A 22,361-nucleotide genomic window follows, 5' to 3' on the forward strand; every position below is an offset into this window, starting at 1 on the left:
CAAAGATAAACTATTTTATCTCTGACCGTTTATTCAAAGATCTCATGTGCACGAGCAGTGTGACCCTCGATGGTTCAGGTGTAAGCTAGCCGTGGGCCCACAACCCTTTGTGGTCAAAACTCGTCCCCTTCGAGTTACGATTAAGATGAAGCTCGTTTCACCTTAATCACCCAACGAATCAAGATTGGCGTCTAGCAACTACGCGTCATGATTCCCTAGATACAAATGAAGTGCCTGCAAGAACCTTCAGATATAGTTAACGTACAGTACGGTCCCTTCGATTCATATGTCCCGATCGAACTAGAGGCATTGGTTCATCGAGACCTCTTTATATGTTCAATAACGGTGCGATCGTTCTAAGTGTTGTAATCCTTACGTGCATGACTTAAAGAATCGAATTCTCTAATCATCACTTAGTCAGCTCTGGCCAGAGACTTAGAATGATTACAAACTTTCAGAACACACAGGACATCCAAGACTATTCTAGCGATCGAATCCCCGACTACAATGCACATACCTCCCACTAGATTTCGGACTGCACGAACACTGGCCCTTGGGATGGTCCTCGGTGGAACTCAGGGACAGGTCACGATACAGCTGGTCCTCTAGTGAAGTCACGGTGATGTCTAGGTCATAAGGACTAATGGTGTACAACTATACCATAGATATCTCTACTCCATTATTGGGAACCACTTTGAGATTTCTAGGGTGAGGGAGTTCAGTGAACTCGTCAACTTACGAGCACCCACTTATGCATGCCGATATCACAATACCGTTTACTGATGAGATGCAGTACACATACACTAAGTGCTAGTCTTAATGGGAAAGGCCGATATCCTCATTAGTGGCGTAACCCTTCGACTAGGAACACGTTTAACAGTTATAATACTTAAGTAAATATCTCACGATCCTAACGATCAATTACTAGTACTTGTAATAACTGTAAGGACTATATCTATGCTTGTGACAAAGGGACAAAGATATAGAATGCCAATGTGTTTTATCATTAATACGAATAAAGGTTCGTTTATTACAATAATAAATACGAAAGACCACAGCCACAAGTTGGCTTGTTGGTCACCTACTCTAACAATCTCCCACTTGACCTAAAGCCAACTACCCATAAACCGCAATCCCATCGACTCTCGATGTTTCTCATGGACCGATCTTGGTAAAGGCTTCGTGAAGGGGTCTGCAACGTTCTCTTCCGAGGTGACTCGTTCTACCTTAACTTCACCTCTATCAATGATCTCTCGGATCACGTGATACTTCCTCAGAATATGCTTCGACTTCTGATGAGATCGCGGCTCCTTAGCTTGTGCCACGGCTCCGGTGTTATCACAGTACAACGGTACTGGATCACTAGCATCAGGAATGACACCCAACTCTTGGATGAACTTCCTTATCCAAGTCCTTTCCTTTGCAGCTTCGGACGCTGCAATGTATTCCGCTTCGGTAGTGGAATCGGCCGTCGTGCTTTGCTTGGAACTCTTCCAACACACGGCACCACCATTAAGCGTGAATATAAATCCAGAATTCGACTTTGAGTCGTCCACGTCCGATTGAAAACTAGAGTCAGTGAAACCCTCTAATTTCAACTCGGCACCCCCATAGACCAAAAATATATCCTTAGTCCTTCGCAAGTACTTGAGGATATCTTTCACGGCTTTCCAGTGAGACGGGCCGGGGTTAGACTGATATCTGCTTGTGACACTCACAGCATACGCAATATCGGGTCTCGTACATAGCATGCCATACATTATGCTTCCTATGGCAGAAGCATAGGGCGTCCTTTTCATCTCCTCGATTTCACTAGGTGTTTGGGGACACATAGATTTCGAGAGACGAACCCCATGGGACATTGGCAAGAATCCCTTCTTGGATTCTTCCATGCTAAACCGTTTCATAACGGTGTCTATGTACAGGCTTTGGGATAAGCCAAGCATCTTTCTTGCTCTATCTCTATAGATGCGTATTCCTAATACATAAGATGCTTCTCCCAAATCCTTCATTGAGAAACGTGTGGACAACCATGCTTTCGTTTGTTGCAACATTCCTACGTCATTCCCAATGAGTAGAATGTCATCAACGTAAAGCACTAAAAATATCACTGCCCTCCCACTAACCTTCTTGTATACACAAGGTTCCTCCGGATTCTTCTCAAAATCAAACTCTTTGATAGTTGAGTCGAATCTAATGTTCCAACTACGGGATGCTTGCTTCAATCCATAAATGGATCGCTGGAGCTTGCAAACCTTTTGCTCACTTCCAGAAGATATGAAGCCTTCCGGCTGCGCCATGTAAATTTCTTCCTCAATGTCTCCATTAAGGAAGGCGGTCTTCACATCCATTTGCCATATCTCGTAGTCGTACCACGCAGCTATGGCTAGCAAAATCCTAATGGACTTCAGCATCGCGACTGGCGAAAAAGTTTCCTCATAGTCAACGCCTTGCCTTTGAGTGTAACCTTTCGCTACCAATCTAGCTTTATAGGTCGATACCTTTCCATCCACTCCAATTTTCTTCTTATAGATCCACTTGCAGCCTATAGGAACGATTCCCTTAGGTGGATCTACCAAGGTCCACACCTTGTTGGAGTACATGGAGTCCATTTCGGATTTCATGGCAGTTAGCCAATGTCCCATGTCCGCATCCGATACGGCCTCATTGTATGTTCTTGGATCTCGTCCAAGATCAACATGATCTTCATCATTTTCGAGGAGGAATAACCTATCCGACATTTTCCGAACTCTTTCGGATCTACGTACCGTAGGTTCAGGAGGTATATTAGTGGTTTGTTGTATTGGTTCGATCACTTGTTCTTGCGTTTGAACTTCACTTTGTGGTTCTTGAACTACTTCAAGTTCTATCATGCTGCCCTTTCTATCGGATAGAAATTCCCTTTCCAAAAAGGTGGCATTTCTTGAAACAAACGTCTTTGCTTCTTTGACATAATAAAACTCGTATCCCATTGAGTCTTCGGGATACCCCACAAAATAGCACAAGTTGGATTTACTATCCAACTTATCTCCCACTAATCGCTTCACATAAGCGGGACAACCCCATATCCTAATATGTTTGTAATTGGGTTTCCGGGAATGCCAAAGTTCATAAGGTGTGGATTTAACTGCTTTGGTGTTAACTCTATTCAGCAAATACGCGGCAGTACGGAGTGCATGACCCCATAAGTATGCCGGTAAGTTTGTGAACCCCATCATTGATCGAACCATATCTAATAAAGTTCGATTCCGACGTTCGGATACTCCATTAAGTTGAGGAGTTCCCGGTGGAGTCCATTGGGACTGTATCCCATTTTCTTTTAGATAGTCAATGAACTCGATGCTCAAGTATTCTCCACCACGATCGGATCGCAGCTTCTTAATACTTCGTCCGAGTTGCTTTTCTACTTCATGTCTAAAATCTTTGAACTTTTCAAATGTTTCAGACTTGTACTTCATCAAGTACACATACCCATACCTAGAATAATCGTCGGTAAAGGTAGCGAAGTAGTTATATCCACCCTTCGCACTAACACTTAGTGGACCACATACGTCTGTATGGATCAAATCCAAAAGACCTTCGGCTCGTTCCATTACCCCTTTGTAGGGTGACTTGGTCATTTTCCCTTTAAGGCAAGATTCACAAGTTTGTAGTGATTTCACGTCCTCCAAAGAGAACAATCCTTCACTAACAAAATCGTTCATCCTTCTTAAAGAGACATGACCTAATCTAGCGTGCCAAAGTTGTGCGGGGTTTTGATCTATCTCCTTACGTTTTGCTGATATAACGTTAATACGTATTTCACTTGGATTTAGTTCATATAAGTTGTTTAATAGCCGTCCTTTGCAAATTAAATTCTCATTCTTTTGTATAATGCAAATCGAATTTCCAAAAACAAAAGTAAAACCTTCAATATCTAATACAGGAATAGAAATAAGGTTTCTAATGAGCGACGGAACAAATAAACAATCGTTCAAAACAATAGGAAAACTAGAATCCAAAACATTTAAGTAAATAGTGCCAATGGCTTTAGCAGCAACTCTTGCTCCATTCCCCATCCTTAGGTAGGTCTCACCCGCTCTAAGTCTTCGACTTCTTGTCATTAGCTGCAAATCATTGCACAAATGTGAGCCACAGCCCGTATCCAATACCCAAGAAGAAGAGTTGACAAACAAATTTACGTCAATGAAATACGTACCCTTTTCAGAACATTTCTGCTTTAGGTAAGCCTTGCAGTTGCGGCGCCAATGTCCTTTCTTTCCACAGTGATGGCAAGCATCATCAACTTGTTTGCTAACCTTTGCTTTGGGGCCCCCACTACCTTCACCCACTTCGAACTTGCTGTTAGGGAAAAGAACTCTTTCTTTTCTCTTCTTTTGGAAAGAACTCTTCTTTCCAGAAGTAGCAGCAACGAGAACAGACTTCTCTTTCTTAATGGTGGACTCGAAGCTGACCAACATGTTCATTAACTCATCCAAGGGAGGATCTAGTTTGTTCATGTTGAAGTTCACTATGAACGATTCATAGGAACTAGGAAGAGACAACAGGATCAAATCCAACGAGAGCTCGGCCGGGAGGGTGACATCAAGATTCACTAGCTTTTCAAGGAGAGTGATCATTTTGAGACAGTGCTCGTGGACCGAAACCCCTTCGCGCAATCTCGCTGTGATCAACTCCTTTGTAGCAGCGTATCTCGATGCCCTAATATTCTCACTATACATGCTATCGAGATGAGCCTTTATATCGAAAGCATGCAAGTGAGACTCATATTTCCTCGCAAGCGCGGGCTCCATGGCGGCTATCATATAGCACCTAGCATGGGTGTCATCTTTCTTCCAAACTTCATAAGTTTCCTTTTCAGCATCAGTCGCTGTGGCAGGTATAGTGGCGGGAAGCCTCTCGTTCAAAACGTAGAGACGCCCCTCAACAGTTAGCACAAGCTTAAGACTACGCAACCAATCTAGGTAATTAGGGCCATTGAGTTTATTGTCGAGGATTGACATTATGGGATTCTTAGACATAATTATCTGAGACATATAGAGAAGAGGATTATTAGAGATTCGCGTTAAATGATTGTTACAATTAAATGTTTGGACTTGTGTTATTTAATTGTTCTCCCACTAATTTTATCGAGTTCCACTTCCCTCTAGTAGACAAACGAGAAAACTGATTTTTCTTAATGGGCTTTAGGTCCAATAGACAAATATAACCCGTAGTTAATCTAGCCCGATTATATTTGCCCAAAGGTAGATCACAATCAATCATATCCACAATATGACCCTAAATTAAATTTTCCTCACACTTGATAATGACCTAAGTTAATCTCGCGAATATCAAAATCGTCGTGTGTCAAGTCTAACCTACCAATCAAAGATGCTCATAGAACTCGATTATGCCAAACTAATGCAGTCCCTAGTTAATCTAGCCGACCACGTTAATTCAACGTAACCCTTTTCTATGGCTACCTTCATCATTATGTCAATTGAATTACAGCTTACTCTACCATAGCACTCCCCGCTAACACGGCTTACTGCACTATAGTAAAGGGCTACACATAATCCAACCGTTGGCAGAAGGAAAGAAATAACTCAACAGATTGGGTATTTCTTTATAGCTTGAAATGATTCTCAATTGAATTAAGAATGAGGGATTTTATTAAAAGTTTTATCTCATCAGAAGGTTTGGATTGGTCTATGTGATTCCTACATCTATGTTCTCTAAAGGTATATGGAAGCGCATATTGTCCTAAGAGGAACATACGACCTAACTATATAATTAATTACATTAATTAATTATCGGGTTTTCAAAATAATTATAGAACCTCAACTAACATAAATCATTCAAATAACGTTGAGGTACTAGTAATTAAGTTGAACAATAATCAATATTATATATGTGTTCTATTAATTGAAATCAATTTAACAATTTAAATTAATTAATTAATCTAACACCTATTTACTAAAATAGATGATTGTCGATCCAATTATCTAATTGGGATTAATTGAAAATAATTTTCCAAAAATTAAAATCAATTTGTTTTAAGTTTAATTTTAGAAATCTGAAATAATTTTTTTTTTTTTTTTTTTATTTTTTTTTTATTTTTCAGTGGACCGGTTCGGCCCAACCGGTCTGACCGGTTCGGACCGAATCGGGCCGGTTCTGTCCGGTCCAGCTGACCCAAATCAGTGGGCCGGGTCAGTCGGACCGAGAACCGGTCTGACCGACCCGAATCCACTTGGATTCGGTCAACCAAAACGCACATAACCATCGAACCGGCCGGTTCGACCGGTTCGATCCGAATAATTTAAAAACCGACATTTTAAAATAATTTCAGATCCGATTTTCCAATTTTAAACAATTTTAAAGCTGGAAAAATTCTAAACAATATTTCAAAAATATTTTAAACTTACGAAAACTCCCAATTACATAATACGACAATCGCTACTTTAATAAATCGAACATGCATATTAAAACGAACGCAATTAATTGCGCAACGAGCTCTGATACCACTGTTGGGTTTCGGGCACGCATACGCAGCGGAAAACAAAAATTTTACGTGATTTAAACGACTTTAAAACACACAAGTACATGCCCGATAAATTAAATCAATTAATTGCGTACCTTTGCGCTTCCAGCGAAATTAAAAACAACATACATGCTAATAAATTTAACCGAATTTAAATCAATTAACATGCTCGCATTTAAACCAAATAACATGCTTGCAACGATTTAATCGATTACACATAATCACATAAAATCATACAAACATAAGCATGAAATCATAGTTTAAATTTAAACCCTAAAACGAAACTAGGGTTTCGAGTATTTACCTCTTGACGCGTGAGGTAGCAGCGAACGATACGTCGTGATTACTACGGAAACCAATCCGTAGAATCGGGGCAGCAATGGAGCAGCAGCAGCGGCGGTGTGGCAGCTCACGGCGGCGCGTGTAGAGCACGCGCGGTCTTCCGGGGCGGCGCGTGGGGCAGTGTGCAGCTTCGGCTCGTGCGTTGCTCCTCGATTCTTCGATCTACGGTCTTCCTCCTCTCGGATTTCACCTCGTATACTTCGATCTACTAAATCGTGGCACTAGACACGAAATAGTTAGAATAAAACGGAAAGAATAATGAAGGAGAAAGGATACCGAACAAGAACGGCCGACGAACGGCCGTTTTCCGGCGACGGAGCGACGCCAACGGCGGAGGTGGCCGCGCGGGAGAGGGGCGAGAGAGAGAGAGATCGGCCGCTTAGGGTTAGGGTTTTTTGTTTGTTATTTGTGCTAGGGTTATAAATCATGTATTTATAGTCCCTTGCATGAAACCCTAGCGGGCTTAAGTTGGACTGGGCCCAACAGCTTAAGCTCGTTAGTTTCTTTAATCGCTCGTATCTCTCAATTCAATGATCGAAAAATTGTAACGATTACATTTTCCGAGTCATTATAATTTTCTCGTCATTACGAGTGCCATCTCTTATTTTCCAACTTTCCAAAAGTGGAAACCCTAGTTCAGTGGACTTTCTAAATTTGGAAACTTCCCGATTTAGAAAGTTCACTAACACGTTCGCTTATTCTTTTCCTTTTCTTATTCTCATTCATAATTCCAAATTACGAATGTTGGACTCAATCATATTGACTTCCAATTATGCAAAGATAAACTATTTTATCTCTGACCGTTTATTCAAAGATCTCATGTGCACGAGCAGTGTGACCCTCGATGGTTCAGGTGTAAGCTAGCCGTGGGCCCACAACCCTTTGTGGTCAAAACTCGTCCCCTTCGAGTTACGATTAAGATGAAGCTCGTTTCACCTTAATCACCCAACGAATCAAGATTGGCGTCTAGCAACTACGCGTCATGATTCCCTAGATACAAATGAAGTGCCTGCAAGAACCTTCAGATATAGTTAACGTACAGTACGGTCCCTTCGATTCATATGTCCCGATCGAACTAGAGGCATTGGTTCATCGAGACCTCTTTATATGTTCAATAACGGTGCGATCGTTCTAAGTGTTGTAATCCTTACGTGCATGACTTAAAGAATCGAATTCTCTAATCATCACTTAGTCAGCTCTGGCCATAGACTTAGAATGATTACAAACTTTCAGAACACACAGGACATCCAAGACTATTCTAGCGATCGAATCCCCGACTACAATGCACATACCTCCCACTAGATTTCGGACTGCACGAACACTGGCCCTTGGGATGGTCCTCGGTGGAACTCAGGGACAGGTCACGATACAGCTGGTCCTCTAGTGAAGTCACGGTGATGTCTAGGTCATAAGGACTAATGGTGTACAACTATACCATAGATATCTCTACTCGATTATTGGGAACCACTTAGAGATTTCTAGGGTGAGGGAGTTCAGTGAACTCGTCAACTTACGAGCACCCACTTATGCATGCCGATATCACAATATCGTTTACTGATGAGATGCAGTACACATACACTAAGTGCTAGTCTTAATGGGAAAGGCCGATATCCTCATTAGTGGCGTAACCCTTCGACTAGGAACACGTTTAACAGTTATAATACTTAAGTAAATATCTCACGATCCTAACGATCAATTACTAGTACTTGTAATAACTGTAAGGACTATATCTATGCTTGTGACAAAGGGACAAAGATATAGAATGCCAATGTGTTTTATCATTAATACGAATAAAGGTTCGTTTATTACAATAATAAATACGAAAGACCACAGCCACAAGTTGGCTTGTTGGTCACCTACTCTAACACATATATCCCAAAAATTTACCTCCCCGAACTCCGAACGAACATTTGAGGGGGTTGAGTTTCATCTTATATCTTCGTAAGATGGCGAAACACTGATCCAAATCGGTCAAGTGGTCTGATACCTTGACACTTTTGACGAGCATGTCGTCGATGTAAACCTCCATATTTTTACCGATCTGATCTGCGAACATTGTGTTCACTAGACGTTGATAGGTGGCTCCTGCGTTTTTTAACCCGAAGGGCATGACTTGATAGCAGTAGATGCCTTGGTCAGTGATGAAACTAGCTCTCTCTTTATCTTCTGGCGCGAGTAAGATCTGGTTATACCCTTGGTATGCATCGAGGAAGCTGAGGAGCTCGCACCCCGAGCTCGAATCGATGAGTTGATCGATTCTAGGTAGAGGAAATGGATCCTTAAGGACAAGCTTTGTTGAGGTCAGTGAAATCTACGCATAATCTCCACTTGCCACCCGGCTTGGGAACGAGTACTACGTTCGACAGCCATTCAGGATACTGAACTGGTCGTATGTGGCCCGCTTCAAGAAGTTTTGCCACTTCCGCTTTGATATGCTTGTTGCGTTCTGGAACAAATGTCCGTTTCCTTTGTTTGACTGGTTTCAACCTTTTGTCGACGTTGAGCCGATGCAGAGCTACCTGAGGAGGAATGCCCGACAAATCTTGGGCTTTCCATGCGAACACATCTCCATTGTGCCGCAGGAAGTTGATTAGCTGTTGCTCCGTGGTTGGATCTAGATCGGATCCTATTCGTATGAGCTTGGAAGTATCTCCGGGAGTGAGCTCTATGAGCTTAAGCTCTTCGACGGCTGCTAGCTTGATGCTGTCATCTGGTACACTCATAAGGATTTCTTTATTATCCTCAATGATCGCGTTGACCCACTTTCGTTTGTCGGATTTTTGGGTGTCGTCTCCCCTTCCGGACGGTTTAGTTTTCTTGGAAGGTTCTCGTAGGGCCCTTGCATAGCACTCTCGGGCGAGACGTCTATCTCCAAGTACTTCCCCCATTCCATAGGGAGTAGGGAATTTCCACTTCTGATGATAGGAGGAAGGCACTGATTTGAATGTATGGATTGCTGGCCTCCCTAGGATGATGTTGTAGGGGGATGGCTTGTCGACGACGAGGAATTTGATTAATTTGGTGATTCGACAAGGGTCTTCCCCTAAAGAGACGGGCAGCTCCACTTCTCCCATGGACAAAATGCCCTCTCCCGTGAATCCTTTCAGGGGCGTGGAGATGGGACTAAACCGGGCATTATCTATGCCCAGTTGCTTAAAAGCGTGGAGGTACATGATGTCAGCTGAGCTACCACCGTCCACTAATATTTTCTTAACCAAGAAGTTGGCCACTGTTGTTGTTACTACCAACGCATCGACATGATCTTCATCTGGGCCTTCAAGGTCTGAGAAGTTGAAGACTATGCTATGATCAGGTCTTCGTATTTGATAGATACGTGCGGATGGAGAAGCACGCTCTTGATTCATACGTGCTGATCGAGCGAGGGTACGTCTTGCATTTTGTGAATCGCCACCTGCCGGTCCTCCGGAGATAAATGAGATGATGCCGCGGGTAGGTTGGTTATCATTATTATCTGGGTCTCGTCAATGACCCCCCTCTTCTCGTCGTTGCTGTTGATCTCGATTGTTATCTCGGCGTGGAAGATCATCACGGCGCTTATTTCGAGACTTATCAATGTATTCGCCTAAGTGGCTTTGCTTGATCAACCTCTCAATCGCCACTTTGAGTTGTGCACATTCCTCGGTAGTATGTCCTCTATCCTTATGGAATCGACAGTAGCGATCCGACTTTTCTCGCTTTGCATTTGGCTGCATAGGACGTGGAGGCTCTGCTAAACCTTTTTGCTCTATCACGTGAAGGATTTCAGTGATGCGAGTGTTTAGCGGAGTGAATCTATTGTAGGAGGAAGATGGTTGACCTTGAGGTGGAAGTGGTGGACGTCGATCATCCCGCCTCCTATTGTCCTGACGACCATCTTCCCTTTTCCTTTTAGGAGGAGCATGGGTAGAGGCTTTCTCTATCCGGACGTACTTTTTGGCTCGATTCAATAACTCCTCTAGGTTGCCTGGGGGTCTTCCAACGATAGATTCTTTGAATCTACCCGGTTTCAGGTTTTGCTGCATAATCCCGGAGAGCATGTCTTGCCCTACACTGGGAACTTCATGGACGGCTTCTATAAAACGCTTAATGTAGTTGCGGAGCGTTTCGTTATCTCTCTGTACTACAGAGAAAAGGTGAGCTGGGGTCTTGGCATACTGCTTGTTGATGGCGAATTGGTTGGTGAACCGAGTTGATAGCCGAGCGAAGGTGTCAATCGACCCTATGGGTAGAGAATTGAACCAATTCATTGCTCTCTTGGAGAGAGTGGTGCGGAACATTTTGAACATCGCAGCATCCGTCGGGCCATATAAATCCGCCATGACGCTGAATTTCTCTATATGCTCTTGTGGGTCGGTGGTCCCTTCAAATTGGGGTAACCCCGAGATCTTTACTCCTTGAGGTAATACCTCGTTGAGGATGTCTATGGTGAAGGGACTGCGTCTTATTGGGACGGACATTCTTTCACCCATTGGATTATTTGGGTGGGGGAAAAGATTTTGGCGAGACGTTCTGCTGTTTACCTCGCCTTCTCCCTCATTAAAGAGAGGGACTCTCTGTGGTGACGCATTCCCCCGTGGGGGTGAGCGCTGACGCTGCTGTCTGAGCTGTGCCCCTCAGTGATTAGTAGATAGCTGCACTCGGGACCGTGGGTCCGAGGTAGAGGAGGAGACACTTATTTGATTCTGGATTGGCGGTGGGGCCACAGGTGGCGCTATAGGTGGAGCTGGCGCTGGTATCGCATGGGGAGCGTTTGCTCCCATCGTGGAGATGTATTGAGTTACGGCCTCCGTGGCAGCGCGAGTTGAGGCTTCTGCTATCATGCGTTGGAGCGCGTCCTCGGTTATTTGAACCGTTCGAGGAGCAGGGAGTGGTGGATCGGCGAGTGGTGGGTCCCGAGGAGGGATCACCTGAACCTCGCGAGGTGGATCCGCATCGCGTGGAGGAGGTGGCTCCGTGGCACGTGGAGGAGGTGGCATGCCAGATCCTCCACGGACTGGGAGGTTATTAGCTGTGTCATTCTCTCTCCGAGCAGACGCCTCAGGAGGATCTTGTTGGCTACGTGATCTGGTTTGCATCGTTCCCACAGACGGCGCCAAAATGATGATGCTAAAATATAGATCACCTAGGGTAGTGTAGAAGATGAGCTGGGAGAGCAAAGCGGATCAGTAGCGTGACAACTTGATGATCCTGAGGTCCCTGCGAAATGAACACACGTGAACTACGCCGGGGGTTGATCCGGCGGAAACCCCTCCGATGCTCAAGTCAGATATACGGATCGTGGATCTGGTAGAGAGAATTAAACTCTAGATTGTTGCTGAGTAATGAAAACGTACCTTAACAAATGAGTGAAACATCTATTTATATATCGGTGATTGGGTTGGGCTTACTTTGTTGGGCCCAAACCTTACATTGAAGGTGTTTGGGCTTTCGAATAGTGGGCCTAATTAGTAGATAAATTTGAGGGCCCATTGAGCCGGCCCATTTAGGTATATCACATTGATTACATACAATCTTTACAAATGCCAAGTGCAAGAGGCAGAAAGAAAACACACATATATATATATACAAGTGTTTCAGAAGAGGAGAAGGCATAGAATTACACAACACCAAAGAAACAAACACACTCTGCCGAGTGATTTATCAGCTTCCATCATATACCTCTGAAACCTAGGACTAGTGCTACCGGCTAAACCGCGGTAAGAGTCCGGATAAGTGTACAATGACGACGTTGTCTCCGAATTCCCAAATATCCTTGAATAAACCATCTCTCCAAACATCCCTATCATCGGGTCAACCAAATGCCTTGACCTGCCGAGATTTATATACGATCCTCCGGATGGTCGAACCAAATTATAATTATTCGGATGATGATGAGCAAGAGCAGAATTTGGACCAGGAGGCCTTTGGGGTATATTAATACGATCAAGGGCTTTAGACGAGTTGGTGTTTTGTCTTCCTCTACCATAAAGTGGGATCACGGTTTTCTCCGAAACCTCTGTTTTGCAAACGGGGCAATATTGTGGCTGCTTTTGGTCATATTCAACGGTCAACGGATCTTCGTCGTCGTCATCATCTTCACCGAAGCTAATCCAACGGTAGATACAAGGCCAACAGTAGAGGTGACCGCAGAAGGTGACCACAGGGTCCTGCACCAGATCCAGGCAGATGTTGCACTTGTTATTTGTAGTGGTTTTCGAGATAGGAATTTTGAAGAAAGAATTGATAAACAATGAAAAGTCGAGGCAAGAACTTTGTTCTCTCTCCTTAAGACAAAATTGCCCCGCAACAGTGCTTCGGTTTCGGCAATTGTCTCCCAAGATACAACGACTTACAGTTCCAACAGAGCAGCACAACAACTGCTGGAACACAACGAACGAAAAGACGTTTTGGACTTTTATTGACACGAAAGAAAGATATTATGCAGCGAATATGCTTATGCTTATGAATGCTTGGATGATTGAGTGAGATTGCTGGAACACTTAGGGCTGTATTTATAGTTTTCAGAAAGTTGTGTTCCAAAAGACACAACTCTAGAAAATGAAAGGAGCTGAAAAAGCATTGTGTCTTTTTCGCAGGGGTTACACACCAATTCGTGTTTAAACTGCCACCTGTTCGGATATGATGCTAGATTAATTAATTAAGCCCAAAAACTTAATTACTTCTAGGCCCAAAACGGACCCAACTCCAAACCAAACATTTCCAAAGTCCAAAGTCCATCGCGCTCGCGCTCGCGCTCGGGCTCGGTCTCGGTCCGGGCGGGCGGCGGCGGCGCGCGTGTGGCTTGGTACTTGATCCCTCACTTGATTATACCTCTAGCTATCCATTTGACACTATTTAAAGTGTTCTCATTAATGCTTTTTTCGTGATGTGGGACAAGTGACTTTTCACCTCCCACCAAGCCCTTTGAGCTTACTTTAGCTCATTGAAGTACTTTACTTTGTGCATTTATTTCTCATTCATCCCATATTGGATTTGAGCATTTAAACACACTACAATTATCTACTCGAAGAGTAGATTTTGTTTCCCATAATTTTATACTTCAATATTTTCCACATTTGAGGTAAACACCTCAATTTTCCAACAATACTCAAACCCCGAATATGGATTACTTTCGACGACGACGGGCAACTTTTTCCAATTGTTCACATACTTGTGCTCCATGGACATGAATATTATGATATATCTGTCATGATATATATAAAATTAAGGAGATTGGTGTAACATATGATATATATATATATTAATAATTATATATGGAATGTGAGAGCAATATATAACTTAAAAATTATAAGGTGAGAAGTTTGTTGAACAATAATTGTGGGACAAGAAAGCATTGTCGATTTGTGCAGACCATACATACATCAATATTGTTAGTTAGTATAATAAATTGAAGCGTATAGCTGATCAGCTCCCAACAATGAACCAACTACATAATTCCTTTAAATTAAATGAGTCAACATCAAATGCTTCTTTAATTACTAACTCGATATTATCACTACTATCGTACGCCCAACAAACCATCAACATATAGGGAGTTGAATATTACTTTTTTTCTTTTTTTTTCTTTCTTTTCTTTTTAGTAATTATTAGTAAATAGTAATATATATGCATGATTTTGAATTAAAAAGATTCCATCTTATTTGTTATATACTTATATTACATTTAACCGCCTCAACCTTACAATTTTGTCAAAACCCGGAACAAAAAAATGCCTTTTATTAAAGGAAAATAATATATAAAATTTTTAAAATATTTTAAATACAAAAAGTACTCCTCTTCTAAAGAATAATTTGGGAGTAACACACAGTATACGTACAAGAAAATAAAATTACAACTTTAATTGCCTAGATCTAGAGATATCATTAATTAGCCTTAACACAAATAAGTCCAAATCAAAAAGAAAAAAAAAACCACAAACAAGGCGGAAAATAGTGACATTGTAATTTCAAGAATAATCCCCTGGATTTTCACAATTAATCAGACATACCACCTTATTAGTAATAAGTAAATAGACGAATTTTGTTTTATTGATCAGAATTAAGTAAAATATGTTAATTAATATAAATGGAATTAATATGTCTTATTGATTAGAACTAAGTAATCATGATTAAAAAACAGGAAGCAAAGCTAAAAAAAAAACCGCTGTGGCGCTGACTATATATAATGAAGAATTGAAGCAATATACACATGACTAATATATATACTGATGTATAAATGCAAAAGATATAAAAATAGAAACACACATAAAAAAGTGAAGGATTGATCAATGGAAACAAGATACATACGGATCAGATGTGAGAAGCTAGAATTGAATCCCCTTCTTTTGGTGTGTATAGTGTGTGTGTGTGTATATATATATATATATATATAGAGAGAGAGAGAGAGAGAGAGAGAGAGAGAGAGAGAGAGAGAGAGAGAGAGAGAGAGAGAGAGAGAGAGAGATTGTGAGTAGAGGTGAAGGTGCAGGGGATAGCGTGGGTATGGTTGAGATGATATAACCAGTACTTTTCCTTTAGCTCTATGAATACAAGCAAAAAAGTATGTATGCAAGACAAAGATAAATTTAAATATAGAATAAAGTGTGTTTATATATATGCGTGAGAGTGACGTTGATTTTGTCTACAGATCAGTTGAGATGAATACTTTGTTGTGGATAAACACAAATATTAAATAATATAGAACGGGTCCCATCAGCCGTGCCCATGCTTCTCCACCCCTGACGTGGCATCTAAGATCATCTCTTTTTGTTTGGAATTTTGGCATCTAAGATGTCATCTCTTTTTTGTTGTAAACATATATTTTTACAGAATCGAAAAATTCCATTTTATTTGGATAATTATAACCACCTCTTAATTATATATTATTTCACAAAAAATCCTTTATTTAGCAGGTAAATATTGACACCGTAAGAATATACATGTAATACAATACATAATTGAGTATATGATTGTAATTATCTAAATATTAAGAATTTTTTCGTAATTTGACATTACCTCAGAGATGGCCATAATTTGCCTCATATTTTTTTTCCCTGCCGAACACTCAAACAAGATGATGTTTGTTTGGAATTAAATGTTGTTAATATTTAGTAATTTTTTTTTTCCATTCTTCCCCTCAAAATAACATGATATTTGTTAAGATATTTAAAAAATATCGAAAAGGAAAATACAAAGTTTTCGCTCTTAGACGAAAATACCCCACTTTATCTAGAAGGGGCTCTTTGAGAAAACTCTACATTACTTCTTTTAAGAGGAGAGACCCAAAATATTTTGTTCTATTTGAGAAAAGTCCACACTTATTTCCAGCTATTATTTTTTCCAATTTTGTTCTCGCCCGTCACATCATCATTGTGTCAAGCGCCCACATCATTATTGTGTCACGCGCTGGTCATCAGCGTATTTTTTCCCCCTTTTTTTTACTTTTTTTTTTCTGTATGAGTTTTGTTAATCGATTAAGGAAATTCTTTTAAAAAAATATTTTTTTACTTTTTCTTTTAATTTTTTCATTTTTTAATTTTTTTTCTCTATCAGGTATATTATTCGTCTATGAAGCATAGTTGATTAAGAATCTTACTACTAAAAATAACAAATCACAATTAAAAAAAATGCAAAATCAACCATATTTTACAAAAACAAAAAAATATACAAACATTATAATTGATTTAGACAATTGGATCAATAAACGAAATGTCCAAAAATTGAAATTTGGAGTCGATTAACCTTAATCGACTACTGAACATAGTTGATTAAGCCCTAATCGACTATTGAACAGAGTCGATTAAACCACACGTAGTCGATTAAGAGCCCAACCTGCATGAATTTCTCTTTCTGCGCCGTCTTCCGCCCAAGCCACATAAAAACCCTAGATCTGCTCTTCATCGTCACCACGTCACCCTCACACCACACCATCACGACCCCGCTTCCATATTCTAACTGTTTTTTATACAAATAAAATAAATCACAACCCAAACCACCAATCAAAACCGAACCACCACCTTTAAAACCACCAAAACAAAGCCACCTATATCAAAAAATGTGCAGCAAATCACAATCCGAACCACCAAACAAAACAGAACCACCACCTTCAAAACCACCAAAACAAAGCCACCCATATCAAATAATATGCAGTAAAATTAGATTAAAAGTCCATAACAAAAAAATAGAATGAAGCAAAATTACATTGAGTGCGTATTTTGCAGCCCCCGTCGCCCTGCTCCCGCCTCCACTCAAAGCCCCAGTCACCAACCTCCGTCCGCGCCGCCTCGGTGCTGCCTTCTACAATCTCCCTATCGCCGGCCCACCACCAAACACTCATACATATCTTGTAAAGAGGGAAAAAGAAGAGAGAGAAAGAGAAGAGAGTGAGAAGAGAAGAAAAGAGAAAAAAAAAGAATGGCAAAAAATAACGTCAAAAATAATTAGGGTTTTGAAAGAGTATATTGGACAATTAAGGATAGTTTTGGAATAATAAAAATATCACCTGGGTGGAATTTTAGCTAATGAAATTTCTCTAATTATTTTTGGGAGGGGTATTTCCTTAAATACATTTCCTAAATGGAGGGTTCTTGCTAATCTTTCCTATTTTAAAACATTTGCATTAACTTTTATCATGATACAATATAAATCTCGAAAATTGCAAAACACAAAAGTTGTATAAGTTGTATGTAAATTTCATGAATTTTCTAAGGCAACATAAATCACTTTAATAAAGTGTATTTCATATATATAGTTTATTTTATGTTTCTTTAATGGTGGCGGTTATATGCAAACCCAGTTTTTTATTAGTTCAAAACCTCCAACATAAAAATATTAATTTACCCTTAATGAAATTCAAAACCAAATAAAAAACACAAAACATTAAAAAAAATCATTTTCTTTGTGCAAGACCAAATAAAATACATAAAACCCACAAACTGTTAGAGTAGGTGACCAACAAGCCAACATGTGGCTGTGGTCTTTCGTATTTATTATGGTAATAAACGAACCTTTATTCGTATTAATGATAAAACACCTTGGCATTCTATATCTTTGTCCATTTGTCACAAGCATAGATATAGTCCTTACAGTTATTACAAGTACTAGTAATTGATCGTCAGGATCGTGAGATATTTACTTAAGTATTATAACTGTTAAACGTGTTCCTAGTCGAAGGGTTACGCCACCAATGAGGATATCGGCCTTTCCCATTAAGAGACTAGCACTTATTGTATGTGTACTGCATCTCATCAGTAAACGGTATTGTGATATCGGCATGCATAAGTGGGTGCTCGTAAGTTGACGAGTTCACTGAACTCCCTCACCCTAGAAATCTCTAAGTGGTTCCCAATAATCGAGTAGAGATAACTATGGTATAGTTGTACACCATTAGTCCTTATGACCTAGACATCACCGTGACTTCACTAGCGGACCAGCTGTATCGTGACCTGTCCCTGAGTTCCAGCGAGGACCAATTCAAGGGCCAGTGTTCGTGCAGTCCGAAATCTAGTGGGAGGTTTGTGCATTGTAGTCGGGGATTCGATCGCTAGAAAAGTCTTGGATGTCCTTTGTGTTCTGAAAGTTTGTAATCATTTTAAGTCTCTGGCCAGAGCTGACTAAGTGATGATTAGAGAATTCGATTCTCTAAGTCATGCACGTAACGATTACAACACTTAGAACGATCGCACCGTCATTGAACATATAAAGAGGTCTCGACGAACCAATGCCTCTAGTTAAATCGGAACATATGAATCGAAGGGACCGTACTGTACGTTAACTATATCTGAAGGTTCTTGCAGGCACTTCATTCGTATCTAGGGAATCATGACGCGTAGTTGCTAGACGCCAATCTTGATTCGTTGGGTGATTAATGTGAAACGAGTTTCATCTTAATCGTAACTCCAAGGGATGAGTTTTGACCACAAAGGGTTGTGGGCCCACGGCTAGCTTACACCTGAACCATCGAGGGTCACACTGCTCGTGCACATGAGATCTTTGAATAAATGGTCAGAGATAAAAGGGTTTATCTTTGCATGGAAGTCAATATGATTGGGTCCAACATTCGTAATTTGGAATTATTAATGAGAATAAGAAAAGGAAAAGAATAGGCGAACGTATTAGTGGACTTTCTAAATCAGGAAGGTTCCAAATTTAGAAAGTGCACTGAATTAGGGTTTCCACTTTTGGAAAGTTGGAAATCAAGAGTTGGCACTCGTAATGACGAGGACATTATAATGATTCCGAAAATGTAATCGTTACAATTTTCCGATCATTGAATTGAGAGAGACGAGCAAGTAAAAGAACTAACGAACTTAAGCTGTTGGGCCCGGTCCAACTTAAGCTCGTTAGGGTTTTATGCAAGACACTATAAATACATGATTTGTGGGTCTTGCACATAAGACACAACACAAGAGCTAACCCTAACCCTAGCCGTCCCTCTCTCTCTCGGCCACTCTCTCCCGCGGCCACCATTGCCGTCGCCGCCGCCGTCTCGCCGGAATCGGCCATTCGTTGGCCGATTACTTTCGGTATTTCTTTCCTTCTTTCTTTTCTTCCGTTATTTCTAACTATTACGTGTCTAGTGCCACGTGTTTAGTAGATCGAAGTATACGAGGTGAAATCCGAGAGGAGGAAGATCGAAGAACGAAGAATTGAGGAGCAGCACACGAGCCGAAGCCGCACGCATCCCCACGCGCCGCCCGAAGACCGCGCGTGAGTCACACGCGCCGCCGTGGCCCGTCTCGCCGCTGCTGCCGCTCCACCGCTGCTGCCCCGGATTGTACGGATTGGTTTCCGTAGTAATCTCGTCTTGCTTAGCGCTCCTACCTCACGCTTCAAGAGGTAAACTCACGAATTCATTGTTCTTGATTCGTTTACGTTTAAATAGAATGTTCATGTTCGTTCTTGTATGATTTTGTGCGATTACATGAGATTGTTTTATTTTTTGCGAGCATGTTATTTGATTTAAACGCGAGCATGCTAATTTATTTAAATTCGGTTAAATAATTAAGCATGTATGTTGTTTTAATTTCGCTGGAAGCGCAAAGGTACGCAATTAATTGATTTCAATTATCGGGCATGTGTTTATGTGTTTTAAATCGTTTAAATCACATAAAATTTTGTTTTACGCGTACACGTGTCCGATCCCCAACAGTGGTATCAGAGCTCGTTGCGCAATTAATTGCGTTCGATTATATATGCTATGATTTTAAGCATGTTCGATTTATTAAAGTAGTGATTGTTGTATTATGTAATTGGGAGTTTTCGTAAGTTTAAAATATTTTTGAAATATTGTTTAGAATTTTTTCAGCTTTAAAATTGTTTAAAATTGGAAAATCGGATCTGAAATTGTTTTTAAAATGTTCGTTTTTTAATTTATTCGGATCGAACCGGTCGGACCGGCCGGTTCGATGGTTATGCACGATCCAATTGACCGAATCCACGTGAATTCGGGTCGGTCAGACCGGTTCTCGGTCCGACTGACCCGGCCCACTGATTTGGGTCAACTGGACCGGGAAGAACCGGACCACTTCGGTCCGAACCAGTCAGACCGGTTGGGCCGAACGGTTCACTGAAAAAAAAAAATTTATTTCAGATTTCTAAAATTAAACTTAAAACAAATTGATTTTAATTTTTGGAAAATTATTTTCAATCAACCCTAATTAGATAATCGAGTCAACAATCATCTATTTTAGTAAATATGTGTTAGATTAATTAATTAATTTAAATTGTTAAATTGATTTCATTTAATAGAACACATATATAATATTGATTATAGTTCAACTTAATTAGTAGTACCTCAAAATTATTTGAATGATTTATGCTAGTTGAGGTTCTATAATTATTTTGAAAAACCCGATAATTAATTAATGTAATTAATTATGTAGTTAGGTCGTATGTTCCTCTTAGGACAATATGCGTTTCCATATACCTTTAGAGAACATAGATGTAGGAATCACATAGACCTATCCGAACCTTCTGATGAGATAAAACTTTTTAATAAAAATCCCTCATTCTTAATCTAATTAAGAATCATTTCAAGCTATAAAGAAAAACCCAATCTGTTGAGTTATTTCTTTCCTTCTGCCAACGGTTGGATTATGTGTAGCCCTTCACTGTAGTGCAGTAAGCCGTGTTAGCGGGGAGTGCTATGGTAGAGTAAGCTGTAATTCAATTGACATAGTGATGAAGGTAGCCATAGAAAATGGTTATGTTGGATTAACGTGGTCGGCTAGATTAACTAGGGACTGCATTAGTTTGGCATAATCAAGTTCTATGAGCATCTTTGATTGGTAGGTTAGACTTGACACACGACGATTTTGATATTCGCGAGATTAACTTCGGTCATTATCAAGTGTGAGGAAAATTAATTTAGGGTCATATTGTGGATATGATTGATTGTGATCTACCTTTGGGCAAATATAATCGGGCTAGATTAACTACGGGTTATATTTGTCTATTGGACCTAAAGCCCATTAAGAAAAATCAGTTTTCTCGTTTGTCTACTAGAGGGAAGTGAAACTCGATAAAATTAGTGGGAGAACAATTAAATAACATAAGACCAAACATTTAATTGTAACAATCATTTAACGCGAATCTCTAATAATCATTTTCTCTATACCTCTCAGATAAGCATGTCTAAGAATCCCATAATGTCAATCCTCGACAATAAACTCAATGGCTCTAATTACCTAGATTGGTTGCGTAGTCTTAAGCTTGTGCTAACCGTTGAGGGGCGTCTCTAGGTTTTGAACGAGAGACTTCCTGCCACTATAGCTGCCACAACAACTGATGCTGAAAAGGAAACTTATGAAGCATGAAAGAAAGAGGCGCTATATGATAGCCTCCATGGAGCCCGCGCTTGCGAGGAAATATGAGTCTCACATGCATGCATTCGATATAAAGGCTCACTCGATAACATGTATAGTGAGAATATTATGGCATCGAGGTACGCTGCTACAAAGGAGTTGATCACGGCAAGACTGCGCGAAGGGACTTCGGTCCACGAGCACTGTCTCAAAATGATCACTCTCCTTGAAAAGCTAGTGAATCTCGATGTCACTCTCCCGGCCGAGCTCTCGTTGGCTTTGATCCTGTTGTCTCTTCCTAGTTCCTATGAATAGTTCATAGTGAATTTCAACATGAACAAACTAGATCCTCCCATGGATGAGTTAATGAACATGTTGGTCAGTTTCGAGTCCACCATTAAGAAAGAGAAGTCTGTTCTCATTGCTGCTACTTCTGGAAAGAAGAGTTCTTCCCAAAAGAAGAGAAAGGAAAGAGTTCCCTTCCCAAATAGCAAGTTCGAAGTGGGTGAAGGTAGTGGGGCCCCTAAGACGAAAATCAGCAAAACGTAAGGAGATAGATCAAAACCCCGCACAACTTTGGCACGCTAGATTAGGTCATGTCTCTTTAAGAAGGATGAACGATTTTGTTAGTGAAGGATAGTTCTCTTTGGAGGTCGTGAAATCACTACAAACTTGTGAATCTTGCCTTAAAGGGAAAATGACCAAGTCACC

At 40.7% G+C, this 22,361-nt stretch overlaps 3 protein-coding genes across 3 annotated transcripts; all 3 read right to left on the reverse strand.

Moving 5' to 3' along the window:
- Positions 1 to 9,147: 9,147 nt before the first annotated feature.
- On the reverse strand, positions 9,148 to 10,233 carry LOC148768540 (uncharacterized). The gene has a single exon (XM_088821252.1). It carries the CDS (start codon positions 10,231 to 10,233, stop codon positions 9,148 to 9,150), a length of 1,086 nt encoding a protein of 361 aa, XP_088677378.1.
- Positions 10,234 to 10,350: 117 nt separating this feature from the next.
- On the reverse strand, positions 10,351 to 11,337 carry LOC148768541 (uncharacterized). Its single transcript, XM_088821253.1, has one exon. The coding sequence runs from the start codon at positions 11,335 to 11,337 to the stop codon at positions 10,351 to 10,353; it is 987 nt and encodes a 328-aa protein (XP_088677379.1).
- Positions 11,338 to 12,439: 1,102 nt separating this feature from the next.
- LOC105967803 (E3 ubiquitin-protein ligase RMA1H1) lies at positions 12,440 to 13,585 on the reverse strand. The gene is made up of 2 exons (XM_088821254.1): positions 13,547 to 13,585; positions 12,440 to 13,227 (listed from the first exon to the last, which is right to left on the reverse strand). Exons 1-2 carry the CDS (start codon positions 13,583 to 13,585, stop codon positions 12,442 to 12,444), a joined length of 825 nt encoding a protein of 274 aa, XP_088677380.1. The 3' UTR covers positions 12,440 to 12,441.
- Positions 13,586 to 22,361: the final 8,776 nt, after the last annotated feature.

This window comes from Erythranthe guttata, chromosome 8 (assembly GCF_056151865.1).
Source record: "Erythranthe guttata isolate IM_541 chromosome 8, IM_541, whole genome shotgun sequence".
Taxonomy (NCBI): Eukaryota; Viridiplantae; Streptophyta; class Magnoliopsida; order Lamiales; family Phrymaceae; genus Erythranthe; species Erythranthe guttata.

What these genes read in the sequence shown, in the direction of transcription:
- LOC148768540 (XM_088821252.1), bottom strand. Translation starts at nt 10,233, where the DNA reads ATGAATCAAGAGCGTGCTTCTCCATCCGCACGTATCTATCAAATACGA.
- LOC148768541 (XM_088821253.1), bottom strand. Translation starts at nt 11,337, where the DNA reads ATGGGTGAAAGAATGTCCGTCCCAATAAGACGCAGTCCCTTCACCATA.
- LOC105967803 (XM_088821254.1), bottom strand. Translation starts at nt 13,585, where the DNA reads ATGGACTTTGGACTTTGGAAATGTTTGGTTTGGAGTTGG. An exon ending in AATGTTTGGTTTGGAGTTGG is followed by an intron (nt 13,228 to 13,546) that starts GTCCGTTTTGGG and finishes GTTGTGTTCCAG; the next exon opens with CAGTTGTTGTGCTGCTCTGT.